The sequence below is a fragment of the Trachemys scripta genome, chromosome 3, assembly GCF_013100865.1.
Source record: "Trachemys scripta elegans isolate TJP31775 chromosome 3, CAS_Tse_1.0, whole genome shotgun sequence".
Classification (NCBI taxonomy): Eukaryota; Metazoa; Chordata; order Testudines; family Emydidae; genus Trachemys; species Trachemys scripta.
The window spans coordinates 96577571-96592490 of NC_048300.1; the positions used below are offsets into that span (position 1 = coordinate 96577571).

A 14920-nucleotide genomic window follows, 5' to 3' on the forward strand; every position below is an offset into this window, starting at 1 on the left:
TATATTTTTTCTGGTATTTCCTAAAGTTTGAACACTTGACTTTGCAACCTTCCTTTTATATATAATTTTTGGTAGGCTGAGCTGGCAGGTTGTAGGAGGAGCAGGAACATGGACTCTATCCCTCAATCTGTAGCAATTTTACAGGCTACTGCCACTAAACCTAAATTTTATTGCTAGACCATCTAAGCTGTTCCTCTTCTTCTCTTTGTTGTTTTATCATTTTCAACTCAATACCCTCCCCTTTACTGTGTCCATTTGGTGCCACAGGCAGAGGAGCCTGAGCAGTAGCATTGGGACAGCAGAGGTAACACAGCCAGTCAATGCCACTGAGTTGAGTGTAAGGCCTCAGTTATCTCACCCAATAAATCTATAGTGTCTCCTCTTAAATTAGTATGAGTAGCCTGAAGTAACTGTAATTATGGAAATGATTTTATATCGCAAAACACTGTGTCTAGAACTAAACTGGAACATTGTGTTAATGCTGATTATCTTATTTGTACTTTTGTTAATGCTAGCTGTCCCTTTAAGAACAGGACAAGGTTCTTGATTGTACAGTGGGTTTGCAGGAGAGCTATGTGTGGGTGGTTTTTGCCTGTGTGTTGAGAATATGGAAGTCTCTGCCTGTGTAAGCTCTAAAAATGCTAGAACTTTATTTAACAAACTTATCTTTCAAGTAAGTAAGCCACATTCTAAATGGTGTAACAGAGTAGGGAGCTGAATGTTTTAGGTCACTGCTAATTGGCTACAAAGCCTTTCACCTGCAGATAACCAGTTTGAAGCCAGCCACCTTCAACAGGAATTAAAAGTTGTTCCCATCTAAAGGATGCTTGTGGCTTCTATATGAGAATAGTTTGATGGGTCTTAGTTCACATGTCACAAACTCACTCTTATGCTAAAGGGTTATCTTACACAGTGGGGCAATGGAGGGGGTGTGATTTTTAATGTGCACTAATGTGTTGTTTATTAATTGATACATGTAGACCCTGCTGGTGTACTTTAATGTGATGCTGTTTGAAACAGTATTACTTTCAAGCATGCTAGGGAACCTTTGGTTCTTTTAAAAGAAACGTTTTGATATTTTATTCAAGATGACTTTTTGTTTCAGAATTTCCTTTAATTTTATTTTAGATACTTCAAACTATGTATTTTGTTCACCCCAAAATGATTTTCATATTTATTTTTTGGAATTGCCAGTGAACCAAAACCCCATCACTTGCCCAGCTCAGTCTAGAAAGTGGGTAAGATTATTGTAGCTCATGTCTTGACTTCTAGACAAGAGGAAATATCTAAAGAAGCTTTCTACATAATTCTACTCACAAAATTCTATACAGATTCTAGCCAGAGCATAGTGAACTTTGTCTTTGAACCAACAAGATTTTGCCCACAAGAAAGAAACATATATTTTGGGTTGCACCTAAAAGATTCTCAAGAGTTTTTTCAGCTTATCACTATTTCTGGCTTAATATGTGACCATATACATACAAACTATATGCATAAAAGTCACACCAAAAAGTTACTTAGGTTGCAAAATAAACCACTTGAAAGTTAGGAAATGCCAGAATTACAGTTGCCTGTGCATCCCCTTTGTGCATCCTGCCTGCAGACTGAACGAGATAGGGGGTTTGAGGGTTTCTATGATGGCAAATGTTAGGCAATCTAAATATAGGGTATGTGACCAGCTCCCCCTGAATAGAAATGGACAGACAAATCTGAATATAATGATTAATATCAGCACAGTACCTGAAGATACATTGTCTTCCACGGGAGCATCGTTGGCTTTCAAATCCAAAGTGAAGGATCTGAAAGCGAATTCAAAATTGGGAGGAACCTTATTACCTAACACTTGTTGGATCAAACGCCCAAAAGCATTATTGAAAACCTAAAATTAAAAAGAGGAAAAAATTCAGACAATCGTTTATTTTGTCAAGAAAGCTGATTTATATATATCTTTGATCATTAATATTCTATACAGAATATTCCACAAATGTTTGTTTTTTCCATTTCAAAACTTATGCGTTTGAGCTCCCATTTTGCACAAATACATATGACAAACACTTCTCTCTAGAGACCTAGATAGTTTCAGGAGCAAGAACTGGGAAAATACTCTTTCATCTTACTCTGTAGTACCATATTCATTTTAAATTTAAAACATCTGCTTATGAGATGACTAACATATATCTTCCTATAGGACTTGGATTCTTTATCATAAAATGGCACAAGGGTTATTAAAATGTTTGGCTACGTGTTTATATCAGAGATTAACCTGAACTGAAACACTGATTCTGACTTCCTCCCCTAAACATTGGAGACGTTTGAATCTGACACCAATTTCACATGCAACTACTGTGAATTGGACTGGCTTCTTTCTGTTTTGTATCAGTGATTGTAAAAAATTGAATACCTACTTCTAATGAGTAATCCAACTGATTAAATATGAATCATCATTTCTATCAGCTGTTCTGTACCTGGATACAAGTCACACATGTTGAAATCAATGTACAAAGTGTTGTGTTGAATAAAAAATAAATCAGGATAGAGTTACTCTAGTACTGTAAACATTTTAGGAAAAATATTTATTAGGCTGGGTAGCTAAATACTAATTATAGTCAACAGTAATATTGCTGGTTTTGGTTGTAATCACTTTGTTATCTCTAGTGGCTGCTATTACATTAGGATGCTCTATGTTAAAAGCATGATTATTTAGTTTTGAAGGAAGACCTAGCATAGTTAAATACATGCATACAACATTTAAGGGAAAGAATAAATAATAAAAAACAGGGAAATGTTGTGACTATGCAAATAATCTGACTATTGTCTTCAATAACAAAAAGCCAAATCAATTTTTTCCTGAGACATCAATCTTAGACACAGTACGGTGTATTGTTTTCTGAACTTTGGTTAGTCTCTTTGCTTTCATATCCTGAATTAGATCTCAAAAAGCTGATGAATTTTGATGTTTGAAACATGCAGTGCCAAACTGCCAAAACACGGTCTCTGATTTTAGCATGTGCAGTTCTGCATATATTATCATTTGGATATATAAAGGAAAGGCAATTTCTATTTGTATTTGTAAACTCTATCATTTGCACATGCAAGTTATAATGGATTTCAAACCATGTGTGCAAAATCAGAGGCAGAGTTGGAGACCCCTTTGAAAATCTGGCTAATAATTAATAGTAATTAATAATAATAATAATAATAGCAGCTTATTTGAAGAAGAGAATGAATGTTAACATATGCACTCTTTTATATTGTGAACACTTTTAGATAAAGCAGATTATTAGAACTGTTACCTTGAAGTGTTCTCTAGCTAATCCTGTACCATGGAGGCTGTGAGGGAAGTGAGTTAGTTCCAGCTCCTTCAGGGCCTTGGAAAGTTCAGGCTCACTGCTGAAATTATTAATCACATTTCCAATAGCTTTCAGGATAACTGTAGCCTGTTCTATAAACCGGTAGCTCTCCTGGGGAGAGAGAACATTTTAGCTTGTGGAAGGAAAATGTTTATCAGATAATGAAGAATATAAAAATATTATGCATTGATTATTCTTCTTTTGTACCAAGCACTGTAGAATGTTCAGTCAAAATTAAGATGCATATTTATATTGTAGTAAGAATAAGTGAAGGCTTCTCCTAGCTAAAATATACATTGTGACATAATATTGGTTAATCCCATCCATATATTCTAAGAGGAGTATTTGTATTTGGTTGAACACCATGTCAAAGTGAATGCTGCACATAGCAGTATTAATCTTCACCTGAATTGCTATGTGAGACTCTAGAGACTAGCTGCTCCTCTTGCAAAAATCTGTGGAAAGACGACCACAGAAGCAACTGTAGAGGCAGTTTTACATTGTTTTTATGGCCAAGGAAGTTCCACCCACAGATTCTCCCTTTTGTAAAGAGAAGGGGAACAAGTTGAAAATGTTTCTCTTTTTTTCTTAACATATCAAGTTCTCAGGTTTAATCTACCTTCCTAAATATCCATCCTAGCTTGCATAAGCTACTTTAATATCCTATTACACTTCTACCCCAGTATAACATGATCTGATATAACACGAATTCAGATATAACGCGGTAAAGCAGTGCTCCCGGGGGAGGGGCTGCGCACTCGGACGGATCAAAGCAAGTTCGATATAATGCGGTTTCACCTATAATGTGATAAGATTTTTTGGCTCCTGAGGACAGAGTTATATCGGGGTAGAGATGTATTATACAGCAGTGAAAACGGCTGCAAAATTTCCCCTTTTAAAAAATGTGTTGCTCTGCTTGAGAATCTACACTTTCATTTAAAAAAATCCCAAAGTCTCTGGCCCAATCATTTGTAAAGGAAACCTTGAAAACATGGAGTGAGTTTAACTAATAAAGAGACATCTGTCTGGATCTACAGACAACCTAACCAACAGCTCCGAGAAAGCGTTAACTGCTCCCCAGGGCCTCTGATCACAGCTATCACAAAGCCCTTTGAATCAATAGTTCATTTTAAGAACAAAAGCTATTCTGGGGCCTACTGTTCATTTTGCAACCATATGGGGGGAAATGCATTCATCTGACCGACAGTTTGCATCACTAAGTAGGCATTTTTGAACCTATCTTAGTAATCTTTACATGCATTTTATGACTATCAGAGCCGCATGCTGCAAAAGGGAAGACAATACACTACCTCCAATTTAAATATTTCCACTACATTCTTTAATATCCAATTATATATTGGCACATGAATGAATTTTTTTAGCTATTTTATGTGAAACAACAACATCCAATACCTGCTTATACGTTTACATCACATAGCTATAATAATGCCCAGCTTCATATATGTCTCTCTCCCTCACATTTCCAATATCTCAGAACTGTTTCCCTTGCTTCCATATATATTTGGAATTTATATTACATTATTCAGTAAAATCTACTATAAATAGAGATGTGACATTATTTACATTAAGATTTAAATTTGTGTGTGTGACAATACTAAGAAAAGTGATTTTTAAACAATCTCCTTCTGCACAACTGACAGAATTTTTTTGCATATCCTCCAAACTCAAAATTCAAGAGAAAAATTAGATCAGTCTGCAGTAAACAGTGGTCAATGATTTGCAATAATATTGCATGCGTTGTTATGGTTACATGTACCTTGTCAAGATTTGGCATAACAGTATCCTCGTCACCAAACACACATGGCACCATGCTACACAGATGGATATGGTGCCCTATGGGGGAACTTGCAGTGAAGATTAACACATGTCGCCTACATAAAAAATAAAATACAATAAAAAAGAAAAGCACTCTCTTTTAGAACAGTGGTTCTTTAACCTTTTCATTCAGTGGACCAACTTCACAACAGTGGAATTCTTTCCTGGCCCACGTCTCCTTTTAACTCTCAATTGCTAATTGCTTGGTTCTCAAATAAGTAATTGAAAAGAGCATGAGGAAAGGCTCCTTGAACTACTGGTGAGGTTATAATTACAGGTTGTAATTTGAGAAGCCACTGTTTTAGATTTATTTTCTGCTTTAGTTTGATTACATGTGGTTTTTATAACACAGAATAACATATTGCTGTAGTATTTCATAAGGATAGAGTATAAACTCTTTAGATCAGGGACTGTGTCTTCTTTTGGGTTTGTATGGTGTTTTCCAGACACTGATTGAAACAAATAATAAATAATGATAAGAAGAATTTAAAAGCAAAAACCACAGCTGGCTACATTTAAGTTTATAAATCTGATCTGGAAAATCCAAAGTAAGAGTCAAGTGTCTTAGTTATCCGCTACCTTAATCAAAATTACTATAAGGACATGGGCAAGAATAAGAAAATGTAATATAAAACCACTTTTATGTAATAATTATAGGCCCAATCCATTTAAGAGTAGCCTCATCAGTTACAGTTCAGTGTGCCCTCTTGGGAACTACAGTTAATTCCAATTTTGAAAGAAAGAAGAATTCTTTCTTGCATTCACACAAGACAGGATCAGGCACTCAACACCATATTTTTCCTCTCTCTTGTGAATAGTGGTTCTTTGGTTAATAGCTCTTTAACAAAGGTCTGGTAAGAAGAGCCACTTGGTCCAAAGATTTTAAAATTTGCTTTTTTAAATTGCCACTGGTTGGGGAGGAAGACTACAACACTTCCTAGCAATCAAGTGGACAGTGGGAGGAAAGCTTCCACTTGGATTCCCAAGTAATTTGTCTTTTTTAATGAAATGGAAACTGCTCCACAGGGTGAGTCCTAAGCCTACTTCTACTCCCATGCCTGAGATTGACCTGTTGTAAATTCTACATAATTAATTATTCCTTCCAGCATGACTGCAAATTGTGGAGGGATGGGGAATCAGAGATGTAGTGGCATGGGTGGGGAGCTTATCTGTAATAAATTCCTGCTTCTCAGGTAGCTCTGAAACTTGCAGTTGGAGAAATATAAAGATTTGTTCTTTGATTTAGAGTCCTGCATAAGGCTAACTTTTCTGCTGAAATTTCCGACAGTGCAGTCCCCCACAGAACTTGATTCTCCACAGCTCAGAAGAATGCAGATGCTGATTAATCTGTCCATAAGCCAGTTCAATCAGGCATTCTGAAGTATATATTTTTTTCCAGCTGAAGTTTGTTTTACTGCCATTTTTCACAAATGAAATCCATTTTAATATTTTAAATCAGTTTAGAGAAAAAAGGGAGAACTGTTCAACTTGGTTGACTTAATACCTGATATATAACAGGTCTTTGTGTTTACCTTTCTGTTGCTTTGAAATCCTCTTTGATTTCCATTTATAGTTTGTTGGCATGGACATACAGGACATGACAGATATATATTGTTCTGTTCAAGTTTTATAGGTACTTTTTGTAATATTGTAAGTTTTTGATATAGTTATATATATCAAACTAAACTGGCAATTCTTTATTTTTGAGAACCAAAAGCTTTGAATTATCCAGCAATTCAGACCTTGTGGCAATACATCATGTATTGTTTCTTTCATTTCAAACATATTAAAAGACTAGTAGATATCTAAGGATGAAGGGGGTGGTATGGAGTTGTCTTTTCTTTATTTTTACAGCCAAGGAACTGCTTTAAACCAGATATCTAGGGCTATATGCCAAGAGAAGTGAACTCCACAAAGCATCAATGTCATGGTTTCCGAATCATTTTAAATTGGAATTTTAAAGAACTATGCAAAGGTATAGTTGGATTATTTGGGAACTTATGTCCTTTCATGTTTCATAAATTCTATTTCAAGAAGAGTTACAATACTGGCTACAGTATCATATTTCAGTAAAAGTTTTAATGAAAATGAGTGTTGGAGAGAGCTGCTAATACCTCCGCCAAATTTCTGAAGCCTTCTATTTAGAAACAACATGCCTACACAGAATGTATTTCAGTTGTTTTTTTCTAGAAAAACTAGAGGAACTACTCATATGAATAACTGCTCCACAAAGAGAGAGTAAGGGATTCACAGACTGACACACAATTTTAAAAACTTTAGTAATGATTCTTAAATCCAAATAAATATTGCAATCTTACCAAAACTTGGAAAAATCCTATAAATTTTATGCAAACTTAACATTCAAATATTTGCAAATAATTAACCATTCCAGATTCAGTTATGTAAATTCTATCCTTAAAGCAAGAGCAGGTCTTTAAGTGCTAGAGGGAAATAAAAAAAAAGGACTAGTACACACCCTGGGGGAAGGTTTAGCATAGCAGCTTTGGTTGCATATGTATGTATCTTTAGCACAAGTTGTCCAGTAGCCACACTTTTCCAAGAGAAACTTTCAACCGTAAGCATGCCCTGTGGTATACCAGAACCTTCTTTTTGTGTCGCTGTAAGAAAAATAATTAGAAAAATAAAGTTAGAGAATTGATAAAATTTTATCATGAAGCAGAATTCAGGATCACATTTTGGTCACCAAAGCCCATAAAAAATAAAGGGACTATTTGTAAGTTGATACATGCCAGTGGTGCCTCCACCAGCTAAGTGCCCTAGTCAGCCACAGATGTTGCCTACCCTTAATGGTAGCTCTGGGAGAAATACAGCAGTTTTTTAAGTTAATCGGGTTCAAAAAAGAACTAAATAAGTTCATGGAGGATAGGTCCATCAGTGGCTATTAGCCAGGACAGGCAAAACCATGTTCTGAAGTGTCCCTAGCCTCTGTTTGCCAGAAGCTCGGAATGGGTGACACAGGATGGATCACTTAATGATTACCTGTTCTGTTCATTCCCTCTGAAGCACCTGGCATTGGCCACTGTCGGAAGACAGGATACTGGGCTAGATGGACCATTGGTCTGACCCAGTATGATCGTTCTTATATTCTTAACCAGTGTACAAAGATAGCACGGAATAGGGGTTATGTAAACACTCTACTCTGAAGGCCTTATTCAGAAGTGATGTGTTAGGAGGAGATATAAATTAGATCTCTTTGCACATTTACACTTTGAGTGTAAATTCCTGCTCAAAGAGCCACACGAGTGCTAACTCTGAGTCAGAATGCTAAAAATAGATTGTAGCCACAGTATCGTGAGCAGGAGCAGGTTCTAGCTTCCCCAAGTATGTACCTAGCATCTCAAATAGGCTCATACTTGGGGTAGCTAGCCCCTCCTGTCACCGTTGCTACACATTATTTTTAGTGACCTAGCTTGCTCAGTGTTAGTGCAGGTACATCTCCTTGAGCTGGAATTTACACCACCAGCTCAAAGTATAGACATAACCTTAGACTCCCACAGAACTACCTGGATCTGTGTAATAGGGTCTAACACATACGTGTATTTACACCTTCTTTTGGCTCCTTAGCATGTAACTTACATGCACTCAAGGTATGTCTAGACTAAGGTTTAACTCAAGTTGACTTCTAATTAACTTAACTAACATCTTTAAAAATATTAATCTAGATATTTCACAGACATTTGTGATTTATCCTAGGCAGAGCCCTAGGTATCAAGATGAGTCTGCTGTAAACAGATTCAAGAGTGTCCAAACAGGGATTTGCATCAATTTTAGTTAAATCAGTGCAATTATTGCATGTAGACCAGCCAAAAGATAGAACAGTTTGCAAGAAGAGAAAAGCAGACAGAAATGACACAGGAAATGAAAGGAAATCCATACTAGAAAGGTATGGACAAAAAGTGAATAGTAAATGATTAAACATCATAAACAACTCCTTAAGAGGCATTGTTCATAAAAAGGACACGAAAAAAAGTGTTTTCCGTGTGGAGCAATACAAAAGCACCACTATGGCACAGCCAAGTGTCTTGCCAGATCATTTCCTGAAGTCAACTTGCTCTATTTAAAGCCTGCCAAATTACCACACAGGTGAACACATCTTGCTAAGCAGATCTGTTGTGACTCATAATTCATCACGATACTATGGACATAGCATGTGTCAATACTGCAGGAGAGAGAACTCTAAAATATCCAAAGGGAATATTGCAGTTTTCATTAAACCATCTAGGCACTGAGAGTCACCTGCTCCATACAAGACCAAAAAAAGAAAAAGCATGTTTCAAAAGAAGACAGTTAAGATAAAAGAGTCTATAGCAGTTGAGAACAATCAATATTAAAACACTTTTTTCTTTGTATGGATCTTACCTCCAGAATCTCCCCAGCGTACTAATGCAGAAAAACTAACCAGGATTTCAATAGGCTTCAAACTGTCCACAAATAAATAATAGAAGACTCGATCATCTGTAAACTGCAGGTGGAAAAGGGCATTCATGTTTAATTTCTGTTGAATTAGTCTTTTACAATTTTTGATTTAAAGTTCAAACTTTGTGACTCAATGTACATATGTAAAACAAGCAGTTAATTGTTACCAGTGCTTCTGACAGAGCTTCAAGTTTCATTTACCTACTAATATTAATCTTTCATTCCACAGATTAGAGAAAAAATAGTTTCTTTAATAGAAAATGTACCTACATCTTATGCACATCTTCCCTGTGTACCACCAATTTAATTAAACCCTGCTTACCTATTAGTATTTAATCCAACAGTTATAATAAGGGACCAACGTAGTTACCTTTTAAAATATCATTACCATATGAAGCAGCTGGGATATTGTTCTACAATTTGCCAACTCTAATCAATTCCAACAAACTTGTAAGATGTACAGCATCATGAATATTCTTGATTTGTAGCTTGTAGCATACAATTTATTCTGCATCATTATGATATCTACTTTGCAAAAATCATAAAATATGGCTGCATTTTATTTACAACAGAAACATCAGAAACAGCAATGTGTACTGCACCATTCCTATAAAATACACCAATTTAAACTTAATTTCATTGTGTCTTTCATTTTTCTTAAATTGGAGTGTTTCTCATAGTCATAACTGTAAATATTAGCAATTTGATACTGAGATCAAGGCTAGATGCACTTCATGGAGATATGTTTTACCCCAAACACAAGGTATTGGGGTCAATACAGGGGTAACTGGGTGAAATTTAATGGCCTATTATATATAGGACATCAGACTAGATGATGTAATGGTCCCTTTTGACCTTAAAATCTATAAATCTATGAAATTACAGTACAAAAGTGTTATCCCATATGACTGATTTTTAATTTGTGAGATGGCATGAATATTTGATTTACCTGTGTCTAATAAGATATTATGGTACCAAAGTAAAGGGTTCTAAAGAATATACTTTGCCATCCTAGCACACAGCTAGGATTTTGTTGACTACATTTTAGAATATAGAGCATGTTTTCATTGCACGAAGTTGCATATTCAAAGCAGATCATAGGTCAGGAAAACTGGTTACACTTTATAACAGTGATCTGGTTACACTTTATAACAGTGAGACTAGTGACACTGAAGATATGCTGCAGTTATGGAATATAACCCATATAGATAATTTCTGGGTACAGGATTTTGTACAAGGTCTATTCATGACAAAGTTTAACTGCACAGCAATTACACGGTATTAATGTACTAAATATGAAACTAAAGGAGCAACACATTCAGACATGTTTAATCTTCCAGTTACATTAATTTATTAGTTAACTGTAGGTATCTAAAACATTGCTACAGTGTTTTTACATTGTAATTGCAGTATATGTAAAATGTAATTCCAGTCACTGGAATAGATTCTCAAGTGCACCAGAGCAGCTCTTAGCACACCTAAAGAGTCAAGGGATGGGAGACTATATTTCTGCCCTCCCAATCTTGGGGCTCTCAGAGATTGAATCAGTCTGGGATGCTCTTGAGAGGCATCTCTGCTGCTGCCTCAAGGCAAATTTAAGTCACCTTTGCCTTGCAACTTAAGTGGAGTTGAGGATCTGGCACACTGTATTCTATAGTGTAACCTGAAATCTTTTTGCTACCTTCAACAGTGTGCATTTTTTCAGCCATTGGCAAACAGTAATCTGTGGTACCACTGTCATTTCTGATTTCAAAGGAAGGGAAATATTGCAGTATAAGTGTCAGCAACATGTTGACTTTTAATGATGACCACTGTAGCCTTAAGTATTTCCATATATATTATTTTCGCATTATTATTTTGTCTGTAATAGTTGTTCTTCATGGGTTAGCACTAATATTTAGGATTTATGAATTATCAGGATGTAGGCTCTCTCAATAAAATAAAGGTGAAATCAATAATGTGATGCATGCATGTACCTTAAAATCGGCTTTCTGATAACTATAAGCATATGTATTTGGTTTGTGGAAAATATGCAGGTTCCTAGAAAGAAAAATAATGAGGGGGAAATTAATTTTAGTATTAATAATTTATTTTAGTAAATTTTCTCTCATCCCACATGGTGCTACTGCAACCATTTCTATCCATTATGAAACCGACTCAAAACTATTTCTTGAAAGTGGTTCAACATTTGAAGCTTCACAAAAAATTAACATGTACAATTTATTTCCAGTGAAAGCTGCTGACATTGATTAGTACCTTTGTTGCAGGTCTAACACTCTCTGTTATGCAGGTCTGACAGCTAGTTTCATCTTATTTGGATTTGTAAATGGCAGCAAACCGAAATCATCTTAAAATTTTAACACCTAAAAAAATCACTAAACTATAGAAAAAGCAGAGGCAACGCTATGGGGGATGATTGCCTTTATGCAATTTGTTAACACTTCTATGAAATTTATTGCTGTTCCACACCTCGCCAGAAAACTATTAAGAAACTGAATCACATTGTGACCTCAGTTTGACCCAGTTAATCTCACTGAGTTCAACTTTAACTGATGACAGAATCTGAACCAGAGTTCAGGGTTTTATACAATGGAAGAGTTCAGATTATTCAAAGTCCCTATTGAGGCGGTGATACATTCTTGACATACACAAATTCTGTAACTGCTGATCTGCTCCTCCTCCCCCAAAATTGATGCCAATTTTTAACATCCATATCAAGTTCTCTGTATTTGACCTATGTTCACATTAGGCAAAGAAAGACATTCAACATCACTGGCTGTCAGGATAAAAATCTTAGCCTGGCAGCTAAAATTTCTGTGTAATAAAGTCTTTAAGGATCAGTAGGGATCATTGTTAAAAAATGTAAGTTCTAAAAATAAGTAACTCTCATTCTTTTTAGAAATGAGAAAAAGGAACTGACAAGTTTAGCATATAAATTTGTTACAGTGGTCTTCAAAAGGCTAACAGTAATTTACTCTATGTTCAACTAACAAACCTTTTAAAAATGTATTCATATTTCACCATTGACTCTAAGTAGAGCTGTAACTAAACTACACCCTTTACGAATAGGAAACAGTGTTGCAGAATGGAAGGAGGAAATCACTTGCCTGGTGACTCTGCGTCAATAAAGGTATCTTGAAGGATTCTTGCTCCTGATCTGGTGCTCCCTAACATGAGACAGGCAGTCCTTCCCAAACTCTAAAGTGCTCTATAGTGTTTAGTCCTTACAGGTAGCAGGTAGCATGCAGGTTCAGGCACTAGCTACAGCCCTCCCTCATGTACCACCTATGACAATAACCGCTGCCATAGAGACTTTCCAGTCAGTTCTTAATGAGTGGAAAGTGAAGGCTCCCCAAAGAAATATCAATTACAAAAATAAAATAACTGAAATATTAGTGAGGCTAAAAGCCAAAAGCTTTAAAAAATGCAGAGAAAACCAGAACATTTAAAAATAGGTTCCCAAGCAGATAACTAGGATTGCATATTAAGAAATTCCGACTTCTGTAAAGATACCAAAGGTAAACACAACACTGCAACATGCAGCAAGAACAGGGGCAAATGCAAACAAGGTTATTTGTTTATATAACACCAACAGGAGGCTCAACACTTGGATAGCCTGTAGAATACATCCAAAATAAGGAACAATCTCCAGGTTTCTTTCAAGATATAAAACGTCTAGGATTGAAAGAAATGGGTTTCCCTACTTTGGATACAGGCTCTATAGGACTGAAGGTATGTCTGCACTGAAGCAGGAGGTGTAATTTCCAGCACTATGAATGCTAAAAAGGCTAGGACTTTTCAGGTTGGAAAAGAGTAGATTAAAAGGGGGATATGATAGAGGTATATAAAATCATGATTGGTGTGGAGAATGTGAATAAGGAAAAGTTATTTACTTGTTCCCATAATATAAGACCTAGGGGCCACCAAATGAAATTAATGGGCAGCACATTTAAAACAAATAAAAGGAAGTTCTTCTTCACACAGCGCACAGTCAACCTGTGGAACTCCTTGCCTGAGGAGGTTGTGAAGGCTAGGACTATAACAGGGTTTAAAAGAAAACTAGATAAATTCATGGAGGTTAAGTCCATTAATGGCTATTAGCCAGGATGGGTAAGGAATGGTGTCCCTAGCCTCTGTTTGTTGGAGGGTGGAGATGGATGGCAGGAGAGAGATCACTTGATCATTACCTGTTAGGTTCACTCCCTCTGGGGAACCTGGCATTGGCCACTGTCAGGAGACAGGATACTGGGCTGGATGGACCTTTGGTCTGACCCAGTATGGCCGTTCTTATGTTCACTAGGAGCTTGCAGCTAAAAATAGCAGTGTAGCCATAGCTGCATGGGCAGCAGGATGGGCTAGCCACCCCAAGCACATTCCTAGGGTCTCGGATTGGATTGTACTTGGGTGGCTAGCCCATACTGCTGCCCACACAGCCATGAATACACTGCTATTTTTAGCAGGCTAATGGATCAGACCTTATGTGGGTATATCTACCCAAACTGGAAATTACATCTCCAGCTCCAGTGTAGACACACCCAGATAGTGAAGTCTATTTAGATTGCTGAAGTGGGACATGAATGGTGAATATACCTTGAGCTAGCCCTCTGCACAGAGATAAATAAAATAACTGAAAAGCTCTATAGTATAGTTCTACTCTGAAAAGTGACTGTAAAAATGGCACATTTGATTGCATGGTTTTTGTCCGTCAATGATTTCAGAATCATGTACAAGTTAAAACATATATATATTTTTTTAACTTCCAGCCTTATAAACACAACCCAGCATCTATAGCCTGGTCTAAATTATAACAGTTCCACTTGTGAAACTAAATCAATCTAAAATGTTTAAATTCTTATTCTTACATAAGCTAAACTGATTTAAGCAGGTTCAATCATGTCTATATTACACAATATACAATATAGACAAGCCCTTAAGCTGAATTCTTGCCTTCTCATCCATAATAAAGCTTCTGCATATTAGACCTTCATTGACAGCTGTACAATCCCACTGCCTTTACTCGGTTTGCAAAGGTATAAGCAATTGGGAATTATATTGATAATGCACCAGGATCAATAGAATTCAGCTTGCCTTTGCCTTGCTGTGTTGATTCTGCAGTACTAAGAGGAGTAAAAGATGCCAACAATTTATTTTTGCTCCTAAAATTAAGCCAACATGACTCTGTATACACACAAAAAAGTAGATCGGTTAAGATGCAATTTTCACAAAGCCATTTTTTACAGTACTTCACTACTTTGATCTAAATTTTAAGGAATATAAAACAAAACCTCTGCTCCTTA

At 36.2% G+C, this 14920-nt stretch overlaps 1 protein-coding gene across 1 annotated transcript in view; it reads right to left on the reverse strand.

Moving 5' to 3' along the window:
• The window catches only part of ADGB (androglobin), a 208931-nt gene that overhangs the window by 81065 nt on the left and 112946 nt on the right, over nucleotides 1–14920 (reverse strand). The window contains exons 16-21 of the mRNA XM_034765467.1: nucleotides 11600–11663; nucleotides 9567–9669; nucleotides 7663–7804; nucleotides 5128–5242; nucleotides 3294–3461; nucleotides 1741–1879 (exon numbers count right to left, since the gene is read on the reverse strand). Of these exons, the coding sequence (XP_034621358.1) occupies nucleotides 1741–1879; nucleotides 3294–3461; nucleotides 5128–5242; nucleotides 7663–7804; nucleotides 9567–9669; nucleotides 11600–11663 (731 nt within the window). The remainder of the gene's footprint in view (nucleotides 1–1740; nucleotides 1880–3293; nucleotides 3462–5127; nucleotides 5243–7662; nucleotides 7805–9566; nucleotides 9670–11599; nucleotides 11664–14920) is intronic.